Genomic DNA, 27,395 nt, shown 5'->3' with positions numbered 1-27,395 from the left:
TGCGGCGCACTGGGATTTAAAAAATGTCATCATTTATGGGGCTTCACGGTAGCAAGGAAATGTTACCTCCCTCTCCTGCTACACAGAAGGTCATGGCTTCGATCCCAGATCTTGACGATGCCTGTTGTATATTTGGAGCCCACGCGTTCTCTCTCTCTCCCCGCGGTGGCCGCGCGGATTGATCTCCGGGTTACCCCGCTTTCTCCTCCCCCCCCCCCCCTCCACATTTCGAATCAACGCGCGTTCAGACGATTTTGCTGCTGCTATGAATTCCTACGTGTGAAATATGATGATGAATTTCCACGTGATAAGCCACTTCGATGAGCCATCGCCAAGTGTGGCCAGGTCTCCTCTGAAACAGAGCCAATATCCCAACGGGCTTTACCCCGGTAAATAAAAGGGTACATTTTATATATATGTACAATTATATTTTTCTCCCATCACGCTGGCGCAATCACCCCAGGCAGTCATTCTCACTCGTGCGAATAGTCCTGAGGACGAGACCCCCCCCCCCTCCTACCCCCCCCCCTCCTTCATCCAAAGCATCGATCATTTATAACGAGCAGCTCAGGGGCAGGCAGGCGGGCAGGTTTGGCGTGCGTCCACTCTGCGCATGCCTCCTCGCCCCCCCGCCCCCCAATCTCGGCGGACGCTACAAGAGCGGCCTTCCACAGAGCTCCCCGCGTCTCGGGAGGACAGGGACCGGCCTTCCGGGCGCAGGCCGACGGCTTCGTTAGCTTTGTCCGTCAAGGGGCCCACCATCCGTCAAAATCGCCGACCCGTAGAGTAAAGGGAGAGATGGAGGAGGGAGGGAGGGAGAGAGAGAGGAGACGTGAAACGTGGCCCTTTGCTGCTGTTGCCCGCGCACAGAGACGCGGGCGGGCGGGCCTTACGCAGGCCCAACTTGTGTCCGGCGTGCGCACGTACAGCCAAGCCACTCTGTGAGTGACTCGTGTGAAGATTCTATAGATGTTTTGGAATTTTTTTGACTTGACGCCGGAAGAGAAGGCTCACTTGAGCGAAATACGCCGGCGTATTTAATGTAATTGAATTTTAAAAAATTATGCTTTTTTGGAGTTGAGCAAAAAAAAATCCTCCACTTATTCAACACACAAATGTAACCACGTTTTTTCCGTACTGCAGTCGTTTTCACATCCAGGTATTGCGAGCCGCTCTGCGCAAGTTTTGTCGCCGTCGTCGTCGTTAAACGGAACAAAAGCTGTCTTCATTTTCAGGCGCGAACATTGGACTGGGATGCTTTTCTCGGTGAACACTTAACGTGTCGCTGCTACACAAGTCAACGTCATGCCCCCGTGCTTAGTTCAACATAGACCCCCGCTCAGGCCAGAAACCCAGTAAACATGCTACCTCGGGCCCACTTTGGCTCGTGGTTATGAACCGTGGGTCGAACGTTGGCTCAACGTACCACGTTTACTGGGAATGCATTTAAGGTGTGGACCATCATTGAGAGTTGATATTTTTCGCGCTTGCGGGTGACTTGAAACATTTCTTAATCGCCGACCGTTATCTACCATTTACAGCTGTTCGTCACTTCAATGCTGCATAAAGGCCTGCCACTACTGTGTCAGTCATGGGGGGGGCGGGGGGACACGTTTGACCATACTTCAACACACTGGCCAACACGGGGGTTGGTGAAGCGGGAAGAGTGCAGGACCATCTCAGATGTTAGCCGTGGCCGGCAGTCAAACCCAGCCCGCGACGTTTGCAGCACGGTGCGCTAGCCGCTGCTCCACCCGGGCTCAAGGTCAAAGGGTCAAAGCGACATTCCCCTCCCACCCCACCCCAGCCAAAAACAAACCCGTGTTTTTCTTCGGAGAAATTGGTGGCGCAGCGGTTGCCACACATCTGCACTGAACCTCAGAGTTTGACTCCCGGCCACGGCTGGTCAGTTTGCGAAGCGGGCGCGGGGCAGAGGACGCGGCTCCATCTCGGCGCGCCGGGCCGCCAACCGCTTCCACCGTCCGACGAGCCGACCGGGCGGCGACGGCGACGTCTCACCTCCCCCGTTTGTGCAACAGCGCCACGGAGGAGCGGGAGAACGCGAGCGGAGCGGCTGCGGCTGCGGAGGACGGGGCGGGCGACGGCGCGGACGGGGAGACGGCGGCGGACGGCGCCGTGTGCGCCGCGACCCCCGGGGAGCCCCTGACGCTGGAGGTGCCCGGGCTGGAGGCGGAGGCGCTGGAGCTGCTGCTGGAGTTCGTGTACACCGGCTCGCTGCTCATCAACGCCGTCAACGCACGCGCCCTGCTGGAGGCCGCCAGCAAGCTGCAATTCGGCACCTTCTGCAGGGTCTGCAGCGCTTTCCTGGGTACGGGGGGGGGGCGCCCTCCGGGCGGTGACGCGGGGCGGCGGAGCCGCTGATTTTGATCGCGCACGTGCGCACACGCGCAGAGATTGTCCGGTGTTCTTTGCTTGAGTTGGATCGGCCCGGGTGGCTTCGGGGTCAGAGCGCAGATCCTGGGTTTGAATCTGGGAGGGTTTTAGGTGCCTCGATTCAACAGCGGGAGGACCCAACCCTGACACGCTGCGGGTCCCCAGTTTCGACGCGCAATTACACAATTGCGTAACGAACGCAACTCACGACGCTCGTACAATTCTTTCGAGGTGTTCCCAAAATTCCGACGGTCTCCGAGTAACGAAAAACAAGCAGGAAAGAGGCGGGCGAACCCACGTTGCCGTTGTTTTGTCACGAGCGGCCGCTTCTCTCTCGCCGCCGCAGAGAAGCAGCTGTCGGCCACCAACTGCCTCGGCCTGCAGGCCATGGCGGAGGCCATGGGGTGCCCCGAGCTGGCGGGTCGCGCGCGCACCTTCGCGCTGCACCACTTCGCGGCGGTGAGCGCCCAGGAGGAGTTCCTGCACCTGGGCAAGGACGAGCTGGTGGCCTACCTGTCGGGCGACAGCCTCAACGCCGGCGCCGAGGAGGGCGTCTACGAGGCGGCGCAGCGCTGGATCCGCAGGGAGCCAGGCGAGCGCATGCAGGTGAGCGGCGCGGTGACGGAGGCGGTTGAGTCGCGAGTGCCAACTGTTTTGGGTTAGGCCACGTAATGCTTACTCAGTGGGGATTGTCATCGCTATTCTTAACCATTTCCTGTTCGAGACGTGTGCAAGTTTGCAAGGTGGGTGTACCGTTCATCGAATCTCAGAACGCGCAAGTGGTTAGTGTTCAAATTATTTAGAGAGGCATAGCGCCGCTGTTTTTAAAGACGTTGTACTCACCGCAGAGAACTGTAGCGACGCCACCGCACTCTACGATAGCTGGCGCCAAACTATACCACACGCCCTCCCGCATGGCCTTGTGGGAGCCTCTGTACCGATAAAGTAATTTAATTGAAGTACGTGTACCTCATTCGTGTACGTCATCGGAACGGATTCGGTAGAAAAACTGGAATGGGAAAGGGTTTAATGTGGTCTCCTATATGTAGGAGGCTTTCACGATCAATTTGTTGATTCATAATTGATCTTGAAATCGGATCGCCGTAAGAAGTACAACGTGCATCGCAAATCCTCCTGCACCCGACAGAGCCAATAAAGTTGCCACGTGACGAACAACAGACGTGACGAACAACAAACGTGCGCCGATTGTTCACAGGGGCGCGAAGCCGACATTGATTTCAGGGCGCCATGGCGTTACGCGAACGACTAACAGCTTCCGCGAAATTAATTATACATCTCGGGTCTGCGCCAAACGACGGCCACGTTTCCCCCTCTCCCCCCCCGCCGGCTCGCGTCGCAGCGAGCGGTTAGTTAGACACCTGCTCTGGCCGCCACGCACGAAGAACTTGGAGCAGGGTGCACACGCGGCATCCCAGGGGTAACCATCCTCGGAACGACGTCGCCTGCGCCGGCGAATTAATGAAGCGTCGCCTCCTCCGTGTAATTACCAATTAAGCCTCCCCCCCAGCTGTCAGCTGGAGGGCCTGATGCTACACGCATTGCGGGCTCCCCCAAAGTAACACCACGACAGACACGCGGTCCCGAGCCTCTCAGGAAAGCAGGGCGGCTCGCGTAGACTCACCCTGGTCCCTCCAGATCTAAGACGCGGACCGTCGTGCGGACCGCGTGGGAATTGGTAGCCACCATTTGCGGAGGCCTCGATCCAGCAACGAGCCTGGATGATGATAACGACCGTGGTCCGATGGTAACAATTGTGATCCCCACACCACCCATGCGCCCCCCTCCCCACCCCCTGCAGTTTGCGGCCGAGGTCCTGGCGGCCGTGAGGCTGCCCTTCATCCAGCCGACGTACCTCCTCAACGTGGTGGACAACGACGAGATGGTGAAGGGCTCGGAGGCGTGCAGGGACCTCGTCAACGAAGCCAAGCGCTACCACATGCTCCCGCACGCGCGCCAGGCCATGCAGACGCCGCGCACGAGGCCCCGGCTCCTGGCCGGTGAGGAGGGGTCCGGTGCATCGGGGGGCCGTGCGGTGGCGGGCAGAGAATCGTTGGAAGGGGGCGGGGGGGCAGCCGTGCCCCGTGCCGTGCAGGGGGCGGTGGGAGCGCACTGGCCGACCGGATCCTAGATCAGTTTAATACTTGGGCTTTTGCGACCTAATTCTGGCTAATCGCCTGATGAAGCTGGTTGGTATGACCAGCGTCGCGATCGGAGTGCGATGCCCTTCTCCGCTGGGTTGAACGAGCGGCGCTCTGCTCGGCGCTCCGCTCGGCGACGGCTCCCAAGAGTCCCCGTGACGCCACCGCGGCTCGTTTGCTCGCCGTCGCCGCGTCGCGCTCGGCAGCCCGGCAAGAACCGACTCCCAGCGCTATCGTTCGTGACAGCCAGGTCGCTTCTGAAAGACATTAATACGTCTAAGTGGGCTTTACCTGGTAATGTAACAAATATATTTAGTTTTCTTTGTATATTTTTTAGTTATTTGTTTAACATTCCTTTACTTTGCACTCCTGTCGAGTTTTTGTTATTGTTGTTCTGACCCGCCCCTGAGATGTTAATTATCTTGCCTGGTATACAGGAGGTCATGGGTTCCAACCTGACCCTGACACCTGTATATTTGGAGTTTGCGTGTCTCTCTCCACGTGGTCGCGTGGATTTTTCTCCGGGTCTAACAGTTTCTTCCTCCACATTTAGAAACACAAGTTTAAAGAATTTGGCTGCTAAAAATGTATACGTAATAAGCCGCTTCGTTGAGCTATCATTTGTGGCCAGGTTGCTTATGAAAACTCGCTTCATAGCTCAGTGGGCCTTACCTGGCAAAATAAAAAAAATTGTTTAGTTTACTGGACATCTGTGAAAGAGCGTTATAGCTCATGCAATTCCTCAAGTATAAATAAATATTCCGATTCTGATGTTTGACTTGGTTTAAAATCAGCGATCGAGGTGTGCGTGAACCAGCCGGACAGGCGGCTCGGCCGTAGAAAGATCGGCTCGCAATCGGAAGGTTGCGAGTTCACATCCCCCTGGTTGGGGGTGGTCAACTCAGCCCATCATCATCTACCTGCGGGGGGCTGTAAAATGAGTACCATCTTGGTGCTCGCTGGATTACCGCACCGCAGGATCGCGAGAGGCTGTGGCGGCGATGGCTAGCGGGGGTCCATCTTCTTGGTTCTTAAACATAATAAAATAATTCTCACGACGTTTCGGCCACAACGGCTGCTTGCGTTGTGGCCGAAACGTCGTGAGAATTGTTTTATAATGTTTTATGTGTTATTATTTTATTATTTCCCTTCTACGTGACTTTACCGAAAGAACCAAGAAGATGAATCCCTGCAGTCACGAAAGCTTTAAATCGAAATTTAGGCTAGCGGAGGTGTTCGTTCAGCAGCGGATTGAGCACGGCTGATGAAGAAAAAAAAATGGACACACCACCCCTTCGTGCGCCATGCTGGCCTTAATAGCTGCTCGCTAATGGCCCTTGCCCCGACAGTCTGTTAAGGCCCACAATGGGGAATCGTTTGTCTTTGGCGCGTGCGTGCGCAGGTGTGACGGAGGTGATCGTGCTGGTGGGCGGGCGCCAGGCGGAGGGCACGAACCACCGCGCGCTCACGGCCGTCAGCTGCTACGACCCCCACACGTGCCGCTGGCACCCACTCGCCAGCCCGCCCTTCTACGACCGCGACTTCTTCAGCGTCGTGGGCAGCGGTGACAACATCTACGTGCTGGGTGACTGCGCCGCCCTCCCCCCCCCCGACCGCGCGGAATATTTATTTATTATTTGTTATTATTATTACGTGAAAAATATATATATATTTTTTTACACCACCACAGCCGAGCCGAGAATTTCCACACGACGAGCCACTTTGTTGAGCTGACATTTGTGGCCAGGTCACTTCTGAAAAAGGGCAAACGAAATGACAAGAAGAGTCATTTTTTTAAATTCGGTAACAAAAAACAACCGCCCCCCCCCCCCGCCCCCACCACCTCAATATCTCAAGAGCCGCAACGCACGTGGTGGAAACGAGACGGCGGTCCGTGATAAATGACATCGTGAAGCGGTCACTTCAAGAGCCGCGCGCCGCTCCAGAGCTGCAGGTTTGCCGACGCCTGGTTTCGAGTTATTTGGCTGCTGTCCACGTGATAATCCACTTCGTTGAGCTGTCATTTGTGATGTCCAGGTCGCTTCTGAAAAATAGCTACGTAGCTTTAGTGGGCCCTTACCTGGTGAAATAAAAATAAAAAATAAAAATTCTAAAGAGTTTATTTTAGAGCGGTGCCGCTGACGTCGCACACGCGACGAATGGGTCAGTGTCATCGGCACGTGCTCGCGCAAACTTTTCGCAAACGCTGCTGGATTGATCGCAGTGGATAACCAAGCCGGGCCGATGCACCTCCAGAGCTGAGATTTCTGTTCGTCGGACGCTCTGAAAAAACGCTCGGCTCTGTTTGCGTGCCCGCGCCGCTCTGGCATTTTGTTGTCGTGAGACGGTCGGACTGCGGGAAAGGTTTGACCCCCCTTTAGCTGTGCTTGGTACGGGCAGCGCGCCGACCTCAGGATGTAATTCGGCCACTGACACATTATCATTAGGCCCTGAAGCCACAGGCGGGAGAGATCTCGCGGGCAGCTTGTGATTAATAGATTTCCCAATTCACCTTAAAGAAGCGGCAGGCGCGGCAGCGCACGCGTACGATCAATTCCCTCTGCACTTCAAGGGCCCAGGCTTTACCCCCTGCTGCCCCCCCCCCCCTCACCTGCCTCCGACTAATCCTTACCACAAAAGTGAGGTCATTAATCCGAGCCGCTCCTCCGCCTCCGTCCATCGTTTGCCACCCCCCCCCACCTCTATCTTTGTCCGCTGTTTGTAGCCCGACAGCCGGAGGGTGTCATCATCTATCTGTTTGTGAAATCCGCAGGGCAGGCAGACGCACGGCAAAGACAGAGGCAGTGGTCCACCCCCACGTAGCCTGCACGGGGGCTGTTGGCGCTGTCAGTGAGCGCCTATGAAGGCCGGCACTGCACACGAGCGGGTGGTGTGGCCGGCACCGATGTTAACACACCGCACCGGATACCCGGTTTGAGGCTGAGTCGACCTAGGGGAGGCCCAGGACCGGTGTAGACAATCGCCGCTGGTGTTTGCGGCCGTGAGCCGGGAACCGAAACTCGGGTCGTCGGGTTCGTAGCGCGGCGGCGCCGACCGCTGAGCCGCCGCTCTCCGGCCAACACGCTCAGCAAGCACAACAGAGACAGACAGACACAGAGAGAGCAAAATGTTTGGCAGAGCCTTGGAATTCTAGGTTTGAAGCTTTCGTGACTGCAAGGATTCATACTCTTATGTTTTTTCGGTAAAGTCACGCAGGTAAAAATAAATAATAGAAATTATAGAAATCATCATTATTTTATTTCTATTATTATTTCCAGTATTTTTATTATTTCTTTTTACCTACGTGACTTTACCGAAAAAAACCTAAGAATAAGAGCCTTGGAACTTTTACAACGACAAAAAAACTGCCGTCTTCAAGTTCAAGTTCATTTATTAGGTATAGCCCTGTGAGCCATTCGGCTCTTGAATCGGGTGCAACCACAACAAACAAAAGACAAAAACAGGAACAAAAAAACATCTTAAAGTGAATATGTGACTGAGTGCAAACAGAAAATCCAAGAAAAGACAGCAAAATATTGCGGAATAAAACACCGTACACCAACGCTGTGTGCAAAAATCCCAGTCTTTGTGCACGTTTGGTTTAATTTTCACTCGAGACGTCCCCGCAGACGTGCACACGATCTCTCCCTTACACCTCCGGCAGGTGTGGGCGACGGCGCGCAAAGTCCTCATCACAAGCGGCACAGCAGCTATAGGCGGTGGAACAAAAAAAAAACCGCAGAAATTGTTCTGGAATTTAGCGAAAGCGACGTCCAAACCCCGGGCGCTGACAACAGCTAATTGGCGTCTGGCGTCCGCGTGTTCAAGTGCGCATGCCCGCGCATTTAATTTGCTCAGTGTTTTTTCTTTCATTCTTTAATATTTTTGACATTTTTTTGTTACCCCCGCTAGCATCTGCGTGGTGTTTTAATTGCGGCGCCGAGGTGAGCTTTGTACGATGCATGAAAAAAAAACGAAACGAACCTCCCTTAACGTACGGTGGTTAGTTGAACCTTATGGCGGGACCACGGGGTCCCAGAAGCCCCTGGCTCTCGCATGAACTGCGTTGTGACGTCATTTTATGTCTGTTGAAGGCGAACGACACGGCGATCTATTCCTCTCGACGAGCTCTACACGATGCGCTAATCAAAGTTTCAAAGTTTTGTTCATGACTACGGCAATTTTGGCAACGACGGTTGCTTGGTGAAGAACGAGAGGATTCATCTTCTTGGTTCTTTCGGTAAAGTCACGTAGAAGGGAAATAAAAAAATAATAAAAAAATTCAACATAATAAAATAATATAATAAAATATAAAATAATAAAATAATATATTCTAATAATTCTCACTATTTTATTATTTTCATTATTTTATTATTTCCCTTCTACGTGACTTTACCGAAAGAACCAAGAAGATTAATCCCTGCAGTCACGAAAGCTTTAAAACGAGAGGATTGATTTCGATTTTGACTTCTGTTTATTCGGTCCCGCCATAAGATTCAGTTGTAAAAGCTCACGCTGCCGCCGCCGCTAGAACGGTGCTCACAACTGACCCTCTGACAATGCACCAGCAGCGCGTTTTAAGTAATGACCACGAACACATTTCAGAGCTGCAGCCGCGTGACCGACATTCCATTGATTGAATTTACCACAATTAAAACAGGCAATTTGCATGTTATAATTATTCTCGGATAATTAGGGGCGGTGAAGTAATGCTCACTTCGTTGCGACGGTCACTTCCACCCTGCGTCCATAAAGCGATGAAGGTGCAGTGGACTCACTTTCATCAAAATATTAATTGACCTTGCAACAACGTGACAGCAACATTTTTTATTCTACTTTGTATTACGACGGAGTTTATTAAGTCGCGACACTTTGCGATTATTGAAGGGTTTTTCTGTTACTCAATAGCTACATATAGTGTAACCATTCATATGCCTCTTGAAAACACTCATGAACAGGAAACATTTTTTAAATGCCATTTTGTGAGTTTTCGGGTCTCTGTGAGTCTGTGGGTCTGTGTGAGTCTGTGAGTCTCTGTGTGCGTATGTAGGTCTGTGTGAGTCTATGGGTCTCTGCGTGAGTCTGTGTGAGCCTATGGATCTCTCTGCGAGTCTGTGAGCCTCGATGTGAACTCATGCACAGATTCTCCGAGGGCACGAGGGGGATTCACACTCGCTGTCCGCTGAAGCCAGCAGCTGGAATCACAACTTAGCGTTCTATACTTGCGACTCAATTCACGTCCGCGGGAAAGAGCGCACACTCTCTTCTCAATCCGTGAGCCAGTGTCAAAATTAATGCCACTTAATGTTGCAAAGCTTTCGTGGTATCTATTCATGAAAATAAATTGTCACGCACAAGGAGTCTGTGTGCAAAATTTCAGCTCGATTGGATCACGGGAAGTGGGTTAAAAAACGACCGAAAGATTTGCGCGGTCGTAAGCGCGCAAGCAAGCAAGCAAGCGAACTTAATATAAAGGATTTAAAAAATACAAATCTTTATAGTCTTTATTTTAGACACCTGATAATGCGCTCATGGTATCATTGTCTGCCACTCTCCCACCCCCACCGTGTGTCACTGCAGGCGGCGTGGAGGGAGGCGTCATCCTGCCCGACATCTGGTGCTACTCGTCCGGCACGGACGCGTGGGGCCTGGTGGCGCGCACCGCCGTGCCGCGCTGCCGCCACAGCGGCCTCGTCGCCGACGGGAAAATCTACTCGCTGGGCGGCCTGGGCGCCGCGGGCAACCTGGGCCACTGCGAGAGGTGTGACGGAACTTCTTCGCGCCCGTGCCGGACGAGCTAATGCTCCTGCGGCCGTCTGGAACGCTCTTCCTTCCGATATTAGGAAGCCACTGGGGCCATGCACTTTTAAATCATCATCTAGATTGACGAACTCATTTATTTAAAACCACTTTTTTGTGCTCAGTGTGTTGTACTTTCCCCGGCCGCACCTCCGATTAGCGCGGTTGGCTACGAATGGTGCAAAAGAAGTTCAACGTACGTACGTACGCACTGTCGGGCAGTGCCCATTGCCTATTGTGGCCCACCGACGATGTGCCGATAGTTCCCCCCCCGCCCTTACGCCGTGTCTCACCGAGGGCCCGGCGCTCTCTCGCGGGCAGGTACGACGCTCAGACGAACCGCTGCGAGGTTCTCTCCCCGCTGCCCAAGGCCGTCCACTCGGCCGCCGCCGCCGTCCACGGCGACAAGGTGTACGTGTTCGGCGGCGCCGGGGACACCGGCCGCTCGGCCAACGTCATGCAGTCCTACCTGCCGCGCACCAACACCTGGAGCTTCATCGAGACGCCCATGATCGGTAGGGTGGCAGGGAGGGTGGCAGGGCGGCAGGGAAGGAGGGAAGGAGGGTCGGGGCGCAGCGGTAATGCTTGCACCTCACAGCAAGAAGGGCCCCCCCCCGGGTTTGATTCCCGACTTGGGTGCCGAAATTTTCTAACCCATGAAGACGAACAAATCCACAGCTGATGAACGGCAGCAGAACCGAAGCGTTTTCACTATTCGCATGACAGTGGCGCCATCGTCACGCCGCGTGGCCGGTGGTTTCACGTCACATTTCCCGCTCGGCGAGCTATCGCTAAAAGACGTTAAAACCCAAAAGACATTTGGGACATATTTACACGCGCATATTTACACATGCGCGCGCGTTCACACACGGAATTTATGCACATTATGCTGCCTCCTCGCTCGCTCTGTACGTTCACACCAACCGCCCCAAAAAAAACAATCAAACTGCCTGTGTCAATGCGTTTAACCACATTTACCGCGCGATAATTGAACGCCAGCTGTTCTTGCCGTCACGATCGGCGCCGTGAGATGAATGTGCCAATTAGCGAGCCAAATGGAATACGGGGCTGTTTGGAAAAGGCTAAACGTTTCTCGGTGGTTTTTATTTCCCCCTGCCCCCCCCACCCCCCCCCCTGCAGACAATAAGTACGCCCCGGCCATTCTGCTCAACAAGCTGATTTACATTCTCGGCGGCGCCTTCAGCCGCGCCACCACCATCTACGACCCGGAGAAGGAGAACATAAAGTCTGGACCCAACATGCACTTCAACCGCCAGTTCAGTAGGTGTGTCCACAGCGCACGCGTGTGTGTGTCAGCCAGTCGTCTCAGTCATCTCAGTCATCTCAGTCAGTCGACCCGTGGCACCTGGGTCTGCCCCGTGACCTCCTGCCAGCGGGCGTTCAACACTTCACGTGGCCTCAAGGTGCACATGGCCTGGCACAAGCGTCGTGGTGACGTCACCGCCACTTAGTGGCGAATGGCGGTTGTTGTTGTCCTGCAGTAGGGAGCGGTAGTGTAGCGGTTAGCACGCTGCACTACGAGCCTGGCGACCTAAGTTCGATTCCCACTCGCGGCTAACACCAGTGACGAATATATTATCCGAACCGATCCTGGGCCTCTCGTAGGTCGACTCAGCCTCAAATGATTACCTAGTGTGGTATGTAAAAACATCGCCACTCGGGAAATAAAGGTGGTCGGGTGTGGTGCTGGCCACCCACCCCATCGTGTGTCGTTCTAGTCTTCATAGGTGCACGCTAACAGCACTTGCCCCAACAGTTTGTTAAGGCTACACGGGGGATCTTTGTCTTTTGTCCTGCAGCCACCGGCCTTAGCAAGGGGACTGATTCCTAGCCTAACGCCTTAACCACGTCGCATTCGAAAATCGCATAACTTGATACAATTCATCTTCTTGGTTCTTTCGGTAAAGTCACGTAGAATGGAAATAATAAAATAATAAAAATAAAACATAATAAAATCATTCTCACGACGTTTCGGCCACAACGCAAGCAGCCGTCCTCAGGTGAAGAACAGGTCTGTCGATAAGACAGAGTCTGAAACTCTGTCTTATCGACAGACCTGTTCTTCACCTGAGGACGGCTGCTTGCGTTGTGGCCGAAACGTCGTGAGAATGATTTTATTATGTTTTATTTTTATTATTTCATTATTTCCATTCTACGTGACTTTACCGAAAGAACCAAGAAGATGAATCCCTGCGGTCACGAAAGCTTTAAATCGAAAAATTGATACAAATCATCGGCTGCACACGGCAGCTTAAAGGAAAACCCCAAGCGGAGTTGAATTGTTCCTTAATGAGGGGCCATGGTCGGCCAAAGCTGTGACAGACATGACAACCTGGATTTGTAAAAGAATATAAAATAGGACATCTCCAGAAATTGTACAAGATCAGCTTTTTTTTTGTTAGAGAGGGGAAATTTTTTTGTTCTATGCAAGACAGAGCGAGCGGAGATGATCTTCAGGGCAGCAGTGTGAATGAATCATGGAATAATGACAATACGTAGGGAGGCACAATCACTGATCAGGTGACAGAGCTCCAGCCGTGATTTAGAGCAAAAGGGATTCATTTGTGCGGCGATGAGCGCACGCTTCCCAGGCCTCCTTGCGTGCATCAAGGCACAAACAAGCTCCGTTTTACCTTCCTCGTTCAGTTCAAGAGTGAGGCGCTGTTTGACCCCCCCCTGGGCATCGTTGCTTCCAGCACGGAGTGGTTTGGCGAATGACAACTCGCCCTTTCATTGCTCAGTGAAGAGCCCATTAAGACAACGACCTTGGCTTCGTTTGTATGCGAGCCCCTTTGGCGTGAGCGCCAATGCATTGAGAAAGCGATGCAAACATTGTAATGCAAAAAAATATAATTAGTACATCAAATCACGTCAGATCCTGGACGTTAAGCAGGGTTCAGCGTGATGAGCGCTGAAGAAGGGACACTGCCCAATACCCAGGGATTGTTGGCATTGGATGCAAGGTGACCAGGAGATAGCAGCACAGCAATTTGATTCTTGAATCTATCTGTGCAGAGCTACACATCAGCATTCCCGGAGCTGTAATCTTTGCCAAATTAAGAACGCACAAGTAACTTTTTCTTCTTGGTTCTTTCGGTAAAGTCACGTAGAAGGGAAATAATAAAGTAATAGAAATAAAACGTAAGAAAATATTTTATTTTTTATTATTTTATTATTATTAAAGTAATAAAAATAAAACATAATAAAAGATGTTGTTTTTTTATTATTTTATTTATTATTTCCCTTCTACGTGACTTTACCGAAAGAACCAAGAAGATGAATCCCTGCAGTCACGAAAGCTTTAAATCGAAAAGTAACTTTTTGTTTTGTGCGAGGTCACGAAACGAGAATCTACGGCCAGGCCGACCCCCAACCCCTCCTTGACCGCTCCCGCCTGTCCACTTTTAATAGCAACCCCGATCTTTACTCTGACCACCATCATCGTACGTGCACCGTGAGAATTGTCAAGCACCTTCGGATTAAGATAAGCTCTCAGCAGTGCTGGTTCGGCCCTCTCGTCTCCCGCGCCACGCGGCCGCCGTGAAGCAGCAGCAGATCGTCAGCGTGCCCTACACGCGCGCCTTGCTTCTCACTCGCTCCCCCGCTCCCCCCGTCGGAACAGCGCCGTGGTGCTCGACGGCAAGATCTACGTGCTGGGAGGGGCGGCGAGCACCGACGGCCCCGGCCTCGCCAGCATGGAGGTGCTGGACCCGCAGACCAACAGCTGGACCGTCGTTCCCAACCTGCCGGGCCCCGTCTACCGGCACGGCTGCGCCGTCATCAAGAAGAACCTGCTGCACTCCAGCGCCTAGGCGCGGCGCGACGGCCTGCCGCTCGCACCGTCGTCGCTGGCAGGCCCGGGGTGGCGGTGGGGAGAGGGCGCTAGCGGTTTACAACGCCCGCCCGCGTGCAGTTTTGCACAATCGGAGCAGCTTCCCCGCGAATATTCTCAGATTGTGGGAGATGACGCGCGGGGCGTGGGGGGGGGGAAAGACTCTGCGGCTTAACGGCAAACGAAGAACGTTGGGCGAGATGGACAGCGTTGAGATGAAGTGGAACTTCTTTTTTAAACACTATATTTATACACACTCTATATATCGATATACAGTATATACATATTGAGAGAGCAAAATAAACTTTAACAAATATAATTATTCGTACCATCTTTTACGGTAGACGTGCGGCCTTGTGTAATGTGCAATGGTGGTTCAGACACACGCGTTGTCTACAGAGTCGGGAGTGGAACAGGCCAGGGGGAAGGCTCCATCTGTGGCTGTCTCCCTTTTGACACAATTATAGAGCATGCGCTTCAATGCTGGAATGTCAAAACGCAACCTAAGGCTCTGACATCTGTTACTCCAGGATGCAGGGGCTGAGCGAGACAGGACGTGTTCATATTCTTAGGTTTTTTTCGGTAAAGTCACGTAGGTAAAAAATAAATAAAAGTAAAATAAAATAATACTTGATACAGCTATCGTGCTGTGACGGTTCCACCTGAAGACGTGTTGCCTCAGAAACGTCGTGATTTTTTATTTTATTTTACTTTTATTAATTTTATTTTTTTACCTATGTGACTTTACCGAAAAAACCTAAGAATATGAATCATTGCAGTCACGAAAGCTTCAAATCTAGAAGGACATGTGTTCCCAAATTCAGCACCACGTCTTTACGTTGGCATGGTGGTCTTGTTAGCGTATTCCGTAATACAAAGGAGTCCGTGTAGAGCTGGTTTTACTTGTTAAGCCGATATACAGAATGTTATTATTTTTAACGAGATCTAGTTTCACCAAATCTATTTCCACACATCTACGATGCATACACACCCACACTTATATCTATACAGCACACACACACAGCACAATTTGGAATGGCTATGTAGCTTGGTGCATCCCGAAAAAAAAATCAATCGCGCGCATGCAACGCCTTTTGAGGACGAATTTGCTTCGATGCTGCAACGCACCGAAACGAGCGCGTAACGTTTGGCCAATGAGTGCCGAGGCGTAAATCATGCCAGTAGCTTCGTACTGGGAAACCCTAGGAGTTGATGAGGACTAACGAAAGAGTCTGCACGTCGCACAGGCGCGCACGGCGAGTAACGCAGAAGCGTTACGCACACGGCGGGAGCTTTCCACACGTCCCAGTGCCCCTACCGCATCAAAACAACACGGCACGGTTTCACCGTGGGCCCTGCACGCAGTGGCAAAAGACATCAGAGGAATGCAATATCAAAGGAATGAAAGCAGACAATGCGCCGTGTTTGAAAATAGAACTCGATATAGGGCGAGTATTAACGGCCTTGCACTCGCAAGATGTGTTCCGACGAGTCAAGCCTTGAACTTGTCATCCCCGCACGTCATTGTATTGGTGTCGAGATTATCCGGCTCGGAAAATGAATGTCACATCCACTCAATCCGAGCCCTAGCCATGGTCCCCGTGCACTCCGCTATGTACGTCTCGCCAACACAAACGCACGCAACAAAAAACAAACGACAGTGGGATGGACAAATCCTGCAGCAATTTAAATAAAACATTTCAATTTCCTCCCATCACCGGACATTATTGTCGTGTCTGCGCAGGGCTGAAAAGATTGGTGATGTGGTGTAAAATTGGGATTTCTCGGTCTTGTCTTATGGGCACTCGCCAGCTCGCACCCCCGTGTCCTTCTCTCGTAGCCAGTGACCGCAAGCTGTGTGAGCACTTGCTTTACGTTGCTGAGCAGCAGCAGCAATGTTGCGCTGTCGATTTCACTTTTACGCGAAGCGATGTCATGCTAACTCTACTTGGTTGGTCATGTCCATCTGTCGGAGTTTGTGAGAAGTGGGGTTGATTGACTTAACCGAAGCGCACTAATTATTGTGTAATGTATTCTGCAGTTTCCTTTAGCTGCTGCGATGACCGAAACTACGCCTTTTGCGATATTTAAATATGCCTTTGTGCTCTTTCGCTCCATAATTACTAGTAATGGAAAGTTAACGTTTATGTGTATATCAGTGGGATGTGACAATATGGCACCGTTTGTGACTGGTACACAGTAAAGAGAAACACAATATTACTTTTTTTTAAAGAATCTTCTACCGCTAATTCACTATCAGATTTTGTGTACATTTTTAATATCTTGTGAAAAGGGATGTTTGTAGTTTTGTTAAATGTTTTATATAAATACTATACAAGATATGTTTATTTTGTAGTACGGTGTTAATGGCTGTTGTAAAAGCTTGTAACAGCAATATATATACAGCAATACAATGTGCTTAACGCTTTGTGACATGCACATCACTATGAATGTTGACATGTGCAAACTGTACATACCAGCAAGGATTAAACATTGCGTCAAAAGCTGTTTGCACGACACACCAATGAAAAGCAAAACATGTTCAGTGTGCTCCATTATTATTCTGACATCCTTCAAAATAATCCCGACATATTCTTGAGAAAATGTTTTATTTTATTTATTTCAACAAGATCCAAAGTTTATCTTGCGCATGTGTGTATACATCGGACAGAGGATTTTTTTTACATAAACCCAGAAGAAACGAATGCAATGTTTTCCCACAAATACTGTTCACCCCATAAATGCTAAAAGATCAAACACACGCCTATGTTTATCAAAATGGACAATTTTACTCCTGAAGCGTTAAAAAAGAACTGCCTTCCCACCTCCCCCATTCTAATAATTTCAAAGCACGGCAGAAATTGAATCACATAAAATCATTGATGCATAACGGGGAACAACAAAAAATGCAAAACCCTTTCAAGTTGTCGTGGCCAGGTAGCGTTTATACAGCAGAGGTTTTTGAAATACTGTACTTATAAAAGGAAACGTGACAAAAAAAAAACAAATATACACCAGCAAATATGGCTACGCAATGTTCATACAGTGCACACTTGTCCTATCAATGAGCAGCATTCTAAATAAGTAAAATCGGCTTCAACCTGTCAGAATATCAAGCATGCAAAGGGGATCCTTATGGAAAAATCGAAATCTACTGTACAATATAAAATTCCAGGCAAAATACAATGCTGATTCGATTATTTTATAGTTTTTGTATTAAAGCTGCCCTTGGATGAATTTAAAACAAAAAAAAAGTCACCTTGAAAGGGTCTTATATTGCAATGAGGAAAAAAAAACTATAAAAAATATAGGTGATACAAGCAAATAAATAACCCCATAAGTTTCAATCAATGTACAAGGAACCTAAATTGTGTTTGAGCACTCATCAGATATCTGAAATGAGATGTGCACAGTAGGTCAACAGCAGTCAGAATATGCAGCCGTCATGAATACTGACAGCTGTTTGGATGGAAGGGAGACTAATCTATTTTCGTGTAAGGTTTTATTTAATCAGAGGAGATCTTCCTCGCGTGAAAATGAATACAAAAGTTGTGTATGGTGACCACACTTGCCAGATCGGTGTGCACCCATAGGCAAGTCTTACGGAGTTACCGATAATGTAACCAAAGACACAGCTTTGTAAATGTCGAAACCAAACCAGTGACGTAACACTTGTTTAGGAATGCTAGAACTGTTTTTTTTAACTACATCTCGAGTACATGTTGTTTGGACTACCAGTAAATTAAATCAATTACATTCTAAACCATGAACACAGCGTCCCCCACCGCCAATTTTATGGGCCATCCCTTCCACTGCAGTCACCACCTCTTGCTATATTTGCCAAAAAGTTTAATGCCATGAAGATAGCTTGGACATGGAGGCATAACGTTGCCTGTCCATGTTCCATGGCATATGAGACCCCAAGGCAAAAATCATACGAGAGTTATTTTGCCACGAGCGTGTGTTAGTCTTTAACTTTTCTTTATTAGTTGACGTAAAAAAGGCATAGAGAAAGTAAGCAAACACATGCAAACAACACCAGCTGCTTTTTTTTTTTTACAAAGACATCTGCAGCAAAATACAAAGCACAACACAAAGACACGTTTGACAAATTGACTGACAGCTTTAGTGCCGGGGGGAATATATGCTCTCGTAATTAAATTAAAACAGTGTTTCAGAAGCAGTCGAAACTGCCTCAAGGAATAAGCAATTGATAAATCCTTTATGACATTGGCCATTTAAATTAAATAAAGGAAGCCCCTGAGCTTGTGAAACTGAGGCAGACAAGTCCAACCAACGCAAATGCACATTTCTCAATTTAAGTCATCTTAACCAGTCTCAATTGTGAGCACGACAGTAGTGCTTTTCAGCAGCCACCGATTCAATCCGAGAAGCCCATGATTCAATCCCTTCCATATCTTGCCGCACAGTGACAACACAACGGGTTTGAATTGAGCTTGCTCGCAGGATTTCCATGTAAATTACACGGGCAGCATATCTGAATCAAACTTCTTATAAAAACACTACTGCTTCCAGTTCCAGCTCTATAGGGCATATTGGTCACTCACTAGCAACAACATTCCCCCCTCCCCCTCCTCGGCGATTTTATGTATTGTCACGATTCAGGTTATTTTTCTGTTTCAACTCTTAGGATCGATTACTTTTTTTTTTGTTTAAAACATTGTGGTGAATGCAGCTGTCACTAGTGACTTGCAGGGGTCCTGTAAAACGCATTACTTAAAACATATGGATTGAAAAACATTGATTCTCATGCGATACAATGCATGCATTGTGCCACTTAAGAAGCAATACTAATCAATTGTTACACCCTTGGTAATTAAATTTAATTTGTAGTTAAACCTATTTTCCCCAGGAATATAATATTCGTATTTTTTTCCACACAATATGGTGCTGAATGTTGGTCAAAAAGCAAACTGTCCATAAATGAGACTTGGAACAAAAAATTAGAAAGTCAACACAGCACCACGGACAAAAATAAAACACTGATGGCAAAGTAGTAGTAGCAGCATCACCCTTCTCACCAACAAAGGTTATTCCACGCAAAAGCCAAGACGCACGATGGGAGATGACGCTAAAGAGTGAAAAGTATGAGGCTTCCCGGTTAAATCTGTAAACACTCGTCAAGGATAAATCAGATGAAACCCGCCTCAAAATCCTCACTTCGTTTCGCATGTTGATGGCAAAAAGGCCCTTGCAAAAGCAATGGCTTGTAATGATTGAATTTTTTTTATTCATATCCTTTAACATTTTTTTTTAAGCACCACAGTAGTTTTTATTTGGTGACATTTCACTGTTGGAGACAAGTATTTCCATTTAAAGGCTCATGACCTGAATGGCAAAGCTTGCCAGCTGTGCAAGGTTACCTGAGATGTTGACGGCAGCACCATCAATTAAAAAAAAAACTGGAAAGATGTTTAACATTTTTATATATTTTTTTTTTGAATTTGCCATAAATACACTGGACTTTTGAAAACTTTTTATTTTAATTTATCCTTTTTTAATGTTTTTTTTTCTTGTTTTTATCGTATAAATTTCAAGAAACAGTCACCAAGAGATCTTAGTTTGGGGTCAAGATCAACGCAATACCCGTTATATATGTTATTACAGCAGTACACTCAAGCGAGCTCGTACAGGGCATAATTATCACCATGAACATTCAAAGTGCACCATGGGAGAAGGGCAAAAGGTAGATGGAACACCAACCTGTACACTCATGTTTAATGCAGATGGGTAGTTAGATTTAGTTTATCCACATGTATATTTAATACTGTTTTAACCAATTATATTTAAACTATGCTAATATAGTCAAGGCACTGGGCGAACATAGTCCTTCAGGGACACCTAACTATAGCCAGTGGATTACCACAGACCGGTTTTGGAAATGATATAACACAAAGCTACCTCCAAGTTTTTTTGAGATGCCTCATTTACCCAACACTAGATGTTACGCCTGTATAGTGGCGCACCGCCATCACACACAAATGTCAACCCACGCTAATTTATCATATTGCCAATTTTGTGCGGTCATTGGTGACCAAGTCAAGACGATGAATGCATTATGCTTGAGAAATTGGGTTTAAATTTCATGCGGCTGCCCAAGCCTGAAACACACAACAACAACGACACCGGCTGACAAACACGTTTAAAATTTCAAATGCTTTCTCGCTACGGTGTAAAAAGTCAGGTGAGAGGGGATGAGATGAACCGAGGGAACCTCTTGCCCAATCTTTGAGAAGATGGTGATAATTATGGGCTGCTCACAAGCCAAGAGAGCGCTCACATGCATAACCCTGTACATACAGCACCCTACTTGTGAACCCGTGCGCGAAAGGCATCCGTCCACCGCTCAGTCTCAAGTGCCGTCCCATGTGCTCTTCCTGAAAGGAATGTTTCCACCTCACTTTCCATTTCCTGATCGACACAAGGACCACAGAAGGAAGCAAGAGAATCGAAAGAGGCGTGCAGAGTGGGAGGAAAATGAAAGGCGAATTAAAATTCCACTCAACGGTGCACACGGTGAAATACAATTTGTTTTCGTACAGCATCTCCATGTGAAAATGAAGAAACATGGAGATGCAGAACCTGATTCATATCAGTTTGAATTGAAATAAAACAACATATTAAGAATGCTTTCAAGACTAATAACGTATTTTAACCAGATAACCTAATGAATGCTAAAGCGTAAATCTTCAACAATCGACTTAGAGGAAACACAATGAGAGAAATTACAAAGTCCAGGGGTAAAATGGAATACAAAAACTATAGAAAAAAACCCCAGAAAAATAACGCAAATCATTGACCGTTATTACAATTGAAGAAATAAAATGTAAGGCTTTTGAACGTGATGAGCATAAATCACATAACGATGCATTCCAGTCACATGTTCTCGTTGCATATGTGGAATCACGCGTGAGAATCAATCGTATTACGCAATTTATAATGTCAGTTAAGGGCTAATGCAACATTTAGCCGAATGGAGCAAACGTAACCGCACAAATGAAGCAGAAACTACGAGGCGACAAAATGGTGTTGCCAAAAATTGTGACATTTCGCGACTCCATCGCGTGCCCAGTGAGCGTACGTTCGACAGGGCTCACCTGCACAAGTGCCATCTTGTTGTTTTCCCTGCGGTGGTTGTAAACGCACTGGCTCAGTATGGCATAAAGTCTCTCAAGCTCCTCCACCGTAGAGGCGTCGGTCCGTGTCACCACACGGTCCAGCAAGGCCTGCCAGCAAACGCACCGCCACACGCACACACAAGCATAAAAACACGGATTGCACCCAGTAATTAGTGCCTTTCTTTAACGTGGCATGGGGTTTCAGGAAGTCATGAATCACATCTGAATTAATACCATAACCAGTTCAGTCCTTTATCCAGTAGAGCCTCAAAGACTTCTCAATTATTCACAAGAATGATTTAGGCTTTAATGAAAATTTTCTTAGCCATTTATTTTTATCCCAATTATCACAATTGTCCTTTAGCAATATTGCGTCACAAGACGTTGAGAAATTTCCATTCGGAAATCTTACAGCTAATAGTGGACCACCGTGTCGGGTTATTGCAATTGCCGTTGTATTCACACAAAGCACAGAGTTTTGATATGGCATGCATACAATGTTTGTCGCATGACAAAAAAAAGCAACAGTTTCATTCCCAGGATTGGCAATGAGTCAAATTTTAGGGGACTGTCAATTTGCCGCACTTGAAAACCTGGCTTAATTACAGGCGGCCGTCTGGAATTAAATCCACAATAGCAGCTGTAAAGGCTCAGTGTTCTGACCCCTCATTCACTTGGCTATCTCCAAATACAGTGCTTTTACAATGCATGGCCATTTGCAATATTATTCTGAAAATACATCATCACCCGTCTCTGTGTTGCTACTCGCACAATGTATCTTAGGAAGTCTAAACCTTACACTCACACTCGGCTAAATCTAATGCTGTTTATTAAACCTATCTCTCCGTATTACACCGTGTATCTGTCTTCTACGACATTGGTTTTATATTCAGTTTTCCACTCGCCTGCCAATGTAAGACAGCATTACAATGAACAGCATGGCTCCAATGGAGCCATATGTCGTCCACTTGCCATCACAAAAGCCATAATACAAAGCTAACCTTATAAAGCTTAAAGTATTAAAACATACAAAGTGTGTTTATCACATTTCAATAAATTGACAATTTTTTTTTAATCACCGAGCTGGAATAAGTAAAATGATGTGAAAAAACTCATTCTCTTTTTGTCCAGTTATTTGTGACCAAGCTGTCAACTAACTATACTTGAGAGCACAATTTAAACAAGGGTGGCTAAAACCCGGATATGAACTGGGGCTTGACGACTAAATGTTCTCCGACGTGGCATTATTCATCTGAACCACCTGGCCAATGCCATTCACGAGTGCTTTTGTTTCACAATTGAAAGGTCAACATGTTTAGTTCATACCTGCAGTATATTAGCTGGTGAGTGTGCAACTATCTGGTTCATTGCAGAAAAACGTTGCGAGACATAACCAGGAAACTGGGACGGTCGATACACACCTTCAGTTTGTCTCGATCGACAATGACTGGTAGCACTGGCTCCTCCAGCACCTGGCGAAGCTTCTGAGCATCGATTGCCCTCTGCTGCTCCATCTGAGCACGCTGGCTCCGAGAGGCATCGTCCTTCTCATCTGCCAAGGCTTTTGCATCTGGGTACAGTGGCACAACATCACATTCATATAGCGCTTTTCAATGACCTCCAGAAGCCTGGTGACCAAGGGGAAAGACCTAAGAGCAGATTGTGGGATACTGTTATTGCAGATTTTGGAGGACGCTTATCTACTCTGCAGCAGCTGCAGGATCTGAACGATGGTAGAAAGGGTTGGCGGGCGGTGGTGCTGTCAATGGCGTGACCTTTCTGACATCTTGATCTTGATTTTTCAGCAAAAACCTCTTTAGTGCTTAACAATACAACTGTAACGTATAGGTAAGGGGCTTGTAGCGATTATAACTGGGACGAATAGTCAGCTAAATGTGTAATTGACTACTTTTTTTGTGGTCGATTCCACGGGCCCCTTTAAAGATGTCAGGCACCTACTGCAAGCTTTGTGAACAGTCGGTAATTTAGATTTGCCAGCGCCATGGATCAGAGTGATGTGAACCGGAGCAGATGTTGCCCGAGTGTAGGGACCTTATCAAATCACACGAAATCACTGTGACGTGTTGAAGTGACAGAATTTTTATGGCAAATGGTGAACGCGTGAGTAATGATAGTTTTTTTTTGCTAGAATGTATCCTGCTTGGGGGTCTCTTTATTTTCCACTTCAATATCCCGAGGGTCTTTTAATTCACTGCTTTAACTTACGGGGGTTCTATTTAAAACATAATGCTCACTCTCCAAAGCAGGCAAGCGTAAAGCTTACTTTTTACTATTTTTTCCTCTCATACCTTCTACAGCCACTAGTATACTGAATGCCCCACAAAGTAAAATAATATAAACGATTTGAATTGTGAAAATTCATCTCACCATGACTGGGGAAAATAGTTGCACGCCCAGTAGTCACAAAAACTAAAACCAGCTACATAATCAGCTCATTGATGCCAAAGTTAATGTTATTAAATACATTTAAGCAAATCGCTTTAGGCTTGATTAAAAACATATACTAAATTTGAAAATGCTACTGAAGGCAGAAAGGCTTTTCCAAGTTTATGAGGATAATAAGGTAAAGTTATCTCACTCTGAGTATAGATAATAGTCCCACATGTTGTGAATGTAGTACATTATCAGGGACCTCAGTTGGGTAAGATCAACTTAGAGCCTTGCAAATTAAAAGCAGAACCTTGAAATCTCCTTGATAAACAATCGCAGAGAAAGTGTAGCGATGTCAGAAGTAGAATCACGTGAACAAATTGCTTACATTTGTAAAAAAAATTCCAGCAGAATTTTGTACAATTTGTAGGAGGGACAAAACAACGTCATCCATCCTGAATGAGCTCGTGCACACAAATAAACGCATTCATTTATATTTATCGCACGCCAGCTTTAGCCGGGCAGTAAACCTTTCAAAAACCAGGGCTTTCGGGCTGGCAAACATATAATGGACTATTGTTACCATATAATAATTCTCCATCAAATTAAAGTCTTGAGCAGATTTGTAGTATTTTCATGAGATTAGTTTTTAAATTACAACATGCTATTTGCTTTGGTCACAATATTACCAACGGTCCTCTGTTACTGAGTGACACAGAATCCAGATTTAGTTGTTAATACAAGAGCCACAACCTCAGATTCGCACGGTTGGCTACGTATGGTGCGAAAGAAGTTCGGCATACATACATACAAAGTGAGCCATTCAAACCTAAATGCATTTAAATTAGTGAAAAGATGCTAACCCTCGAAACATGAATCCTCTCCTTTGAACCCAGTGATATTCATCACAATGTATTATTTCTGTTTGAAAACACACACAAATTCAAACGGGGAGGGAAAACTGCAAATCACGTGGAATTTGTCTTGTTTTAAATCAAGCCACCCTCATCCATGATTTCAAATGCCTTGCATCAAGAACATGAATTGTTCCAGATTGTAAAAAAAAACTGTGAATGCCTCACCCATTTCATCAAAGACAGGTGGGAACTGGGTCATGCCACTGAAAACCTCATACAATTGCTTTATCTCCATCCTTTCATCTGTAGCTCCATCAACGCGAAAACGAAATGAATGGATTGTGATTACAAGGCGCATCAGCTGTGTGGGAAGAGTGCAAACAAAATTGGATGTACGCCAAAAAATGGGGCATATTGGGCCATCCTTTTCATCTGCTTTTAGCGTTTCACGCTTACTCAGCGTATGCTGACATTAAGTAATCATCTGCTTTGAAATCTTTTTGGACAGCTGCTAAAAACAATAACATTGTGAATTGACTGCTCTTGAACAATGAAGTCTCAAAAATATAAATAACCTTTATAAAGTCAACGTCTTACCATTTTATAGTCACATGGTCCAGGATGAAACTACAGCTAAATAAGATGACAGACAGCTTATTACCATGGAAAGACCATCATCCAAAGTGAAAGAAAGTAGGTAATGATATTGATTATCTTGCAATTGGTTCAAAAAAAAAAACAAGAAATGAAGCAAATTTGATCTCGCACAAACCTCCCTCCTCTCAAGTTTTTCTGCCCAACGGCAGATTGAATGGCTCAAGCACCCTTCATTCCATCAAATTCCACTCTCTCCTCACCTCACAGCACTCTCCCACCTACTAGTGCCCTTGAGCCATAGCTATGGAAGGACATGAGAAGTTATTTTGGCTGAACTTCATCAACGTTATTTGTTTAGGTGACACCATAACTGAATGCAATTTTACATCTTACCAAAACCATCACAGTCATATATAAAGCGCAGACTTCAATATTGACCAATATGTCAACTTACTTCTTCCCCATATATATTTGAACAGAAGACCTCAAGGTCATAAAACTGTTACTTCAGTCGTGAAACTGTTACTTCAAAACCCCTGCCCACAGCCAACTCGGGCAATCACGAAACAATTATGACCACTTGGTGGGAAATAAAGTTATGCTCCTTTGTTTGGATGGTGCCATCTCCATGTATGGTTTGGGAATACCGATGGTGAAGAGTGCCTCGCATTTCTCAATATAAAGACGTGTTTATTTTTACCCAAGGCACCCTCTCTCACAAAATATACTTCTGATCTCAACGGGATCTAACTTTGTGGCCGAGCTCTCTGCTTTAGTATTAATTTTTTAAGATTTCTCAACTCCGAGTCACTTAAAATCACGCTTCGAATGCTTACAAAAAGCGTGATATTGCGTTAACAGCAAACATTCGAAGGGCAATTTCCCGAAATGTCACCTACACCTATTATAATCACCCAGGAATGTCCTTAACGCTCATGACGTCACTCCACATCGACCAGCCCACCTCATTAATACTCATGGCCAGGTGACGTCCTCCAAATGGACACCCCCCACCCCTCATTAATAATAATGAGCGAGCGGCATCACTCAATATGGAGTACTCCCCCCCCCCCCCCTCATCAATAATCATGAGCAGGTGATGTCACTCCACATGGAGCACCCTCACCCCTCATCACTCGACATCGAACAGCCCCCCTCGTAACGTCCTCCACAAATTGACACCCCCCCCCCCCCCCATTCATAATAATTAGCGGGTGACGTCACTCCACATGGGGGCCGAGGCGCCTCCTCCCCCCGTCAACTTACAACCCTCACTACAAAGGCAGAACCCTCACGTCACGTGATCTCCGTAACGCTATTGAGACATCGAAGTTAAAAGGACGTCGTGATGAACAAGGGATTATAACCTTAAAATGAAATAGGTCTGTGTCACCGCGCCCTTACAAAATGCACACGCATTAATGCCATTAATATCACGTCGCGATCTGCTTTTCGCTTGCAAGTTTCAGATTTACTGCAATACACCCGTTCTTGGATGGGCAAAAGGCTAGTTGTAAATGTTTTACTCTTGAGAGCAGTGATTTTGACATTAGTGTTGAGTTGTCCTTACTTGTGCTTGTGCACCACTGCCAAAGCATCACACATTTCAAAAAGGGCCTTACACCTAAACTATCGTCCATTATATAATAATCGTTCCTGTTTAAGGCAGTCTTACGGACGAATAGTGTTGAGTTTTTGTTACTTCACTCACCTTTGGAAGCCGAGGCATCTCCATTTGTTGTCTCTGCGAGTCGATCGTCGGCGCTGTTATCACCTGCGGCCGGACCCAGAGGCGGCAAAGACGAACGTGCCGGGTTTGCTTCTTCCTTGTTCGCCAGGCTGTCAGCCTCGCCCTTCTCCTCCGCCGCCTTGCCATTGCTCGCCGCTCCGCTGCCAGACACCTCGGTGTCAGCCTCTTCCTCACCTTCTTCTGTTAAACATCAAAACGGTCAATTTCTTTACTCTGGCCAAACAGGAGTCCACCGAATGACAATTCTCAGTTAGAAGTGAGACAGAATTCAGGGGGAGATTAGAAATGTTACACTTTTCTCCGCATCACCCCCCGCCGCCAGTGACTTGATGGACTATCACCATGATTCACGGTCATTGATTTAGGTAAAAATGTATGTCTCTGTTACAGTCACGCTTGTATTCTTGTTTTTTCTCTCTCGTTTGTATTGTTTTGTTTACTCCGTTAGTCTAAAAA

The 27,395-nt window shown here is 47.5% G+C and overlaps 2 protein-coding genes across 9 annotated transcripts in view; one reads left to right on the top strand and one right to left on the bottom strand.

Moving 5' to 3' along the window:
- The window catches only part of LOC144938528 (kelch-like protein 29), a 129,216-nt gene extending 112,484 nt beyond the window's left edge, over positions 1-16,732 (top strand). The window contains exons 6-13 of the mRNA XM_078866424.1: positions 2,040-2,329; positions 2,741-3,000; positions 4,214-4,412; positions 5,956-6,138; positions 10,134-10,314; positions 10,674-10,867; positions 11,493-11,637; positions 13,996-16,732. Of these exons, the coding sequence (XP_078722550.1) occupies positions 2,040-2,329; positions 2,741-3,000; positions 4,214-4,412; positions 5,956-6,138; positions 10,134-10,314; positions 10,674-10,867; positions 11,493-11,637; positions 13,996-14,185 (1,642 nt within the window). The 3' untranslated portion in view covers positions 14,186-16,732. The remainder of the gene's footprint in view (positions 1-2,039; positions 2,330-2,740; positions 3,001-4,213; positions 4,413-5,955; positions 6,139-10,133; positions 10,315-10,673; positions 10,868-11,492; positions 11,638-13,995) is intronic.
- Positions 16,733-16,803: 71 nt separating this feature from the next.
- Positions 16,804-27,395, bottom strand: part of ATAD2B (ATPase family AAA domain containing 2B) — a 50,997-nt gene continuing 40,405 nt past the window's right edge. For 7 of the 8 annotated variants that reach the window (XM_078866416.1, XM_078866423.1, XM_078866418.1 and 4 more), the window contains exons 27-30: positions 26,901-27,119; positions 22,766-22,914; positions 21,324-21,452; positions 16,804-20,637 (exon numbers count right to left, since the gene is read on the bottom strand). In XM_078866416.1, coding sequence (XP_078722542.1) covers positions 20,533-20,637; positions 21,324-21,452; positions 22,766-22,914; positions 26,901-27,119 — 602 coding nt within the window. In that variant the 3' untranslated portion in view covers positions 16,804-20,532. The remainder of the gene's footprint in view (positions 20,638-21,323; positions 21,453-22,765; positions 22,915-26,900; positions 27,120-27,395) is intronic. The other variant, XM_078866419.1, reaches the window with a different exon arrangement.

The sequence above is a fragment of the Lampetra fluviatilis genome, chromosome 22 (assembly GCF_964198595.1).
Source record: "Lampetra fluviatilis chromosome 22, kcLamFluv1.1, whole genome shotgun sequence".
In the NCBI taxonomy this organism is placed as follows: Eukaryota; Metazoa; Chordata; class Hyperoartia; order Petromyzontiformes; family Petromyzontidae; genus Lampetra; species Lampetra fluviatilis.
Note: the sequence above shows the minus strand (reverse complement) of the source record. Positions and strands in the feature narration are given on the sequence as shown.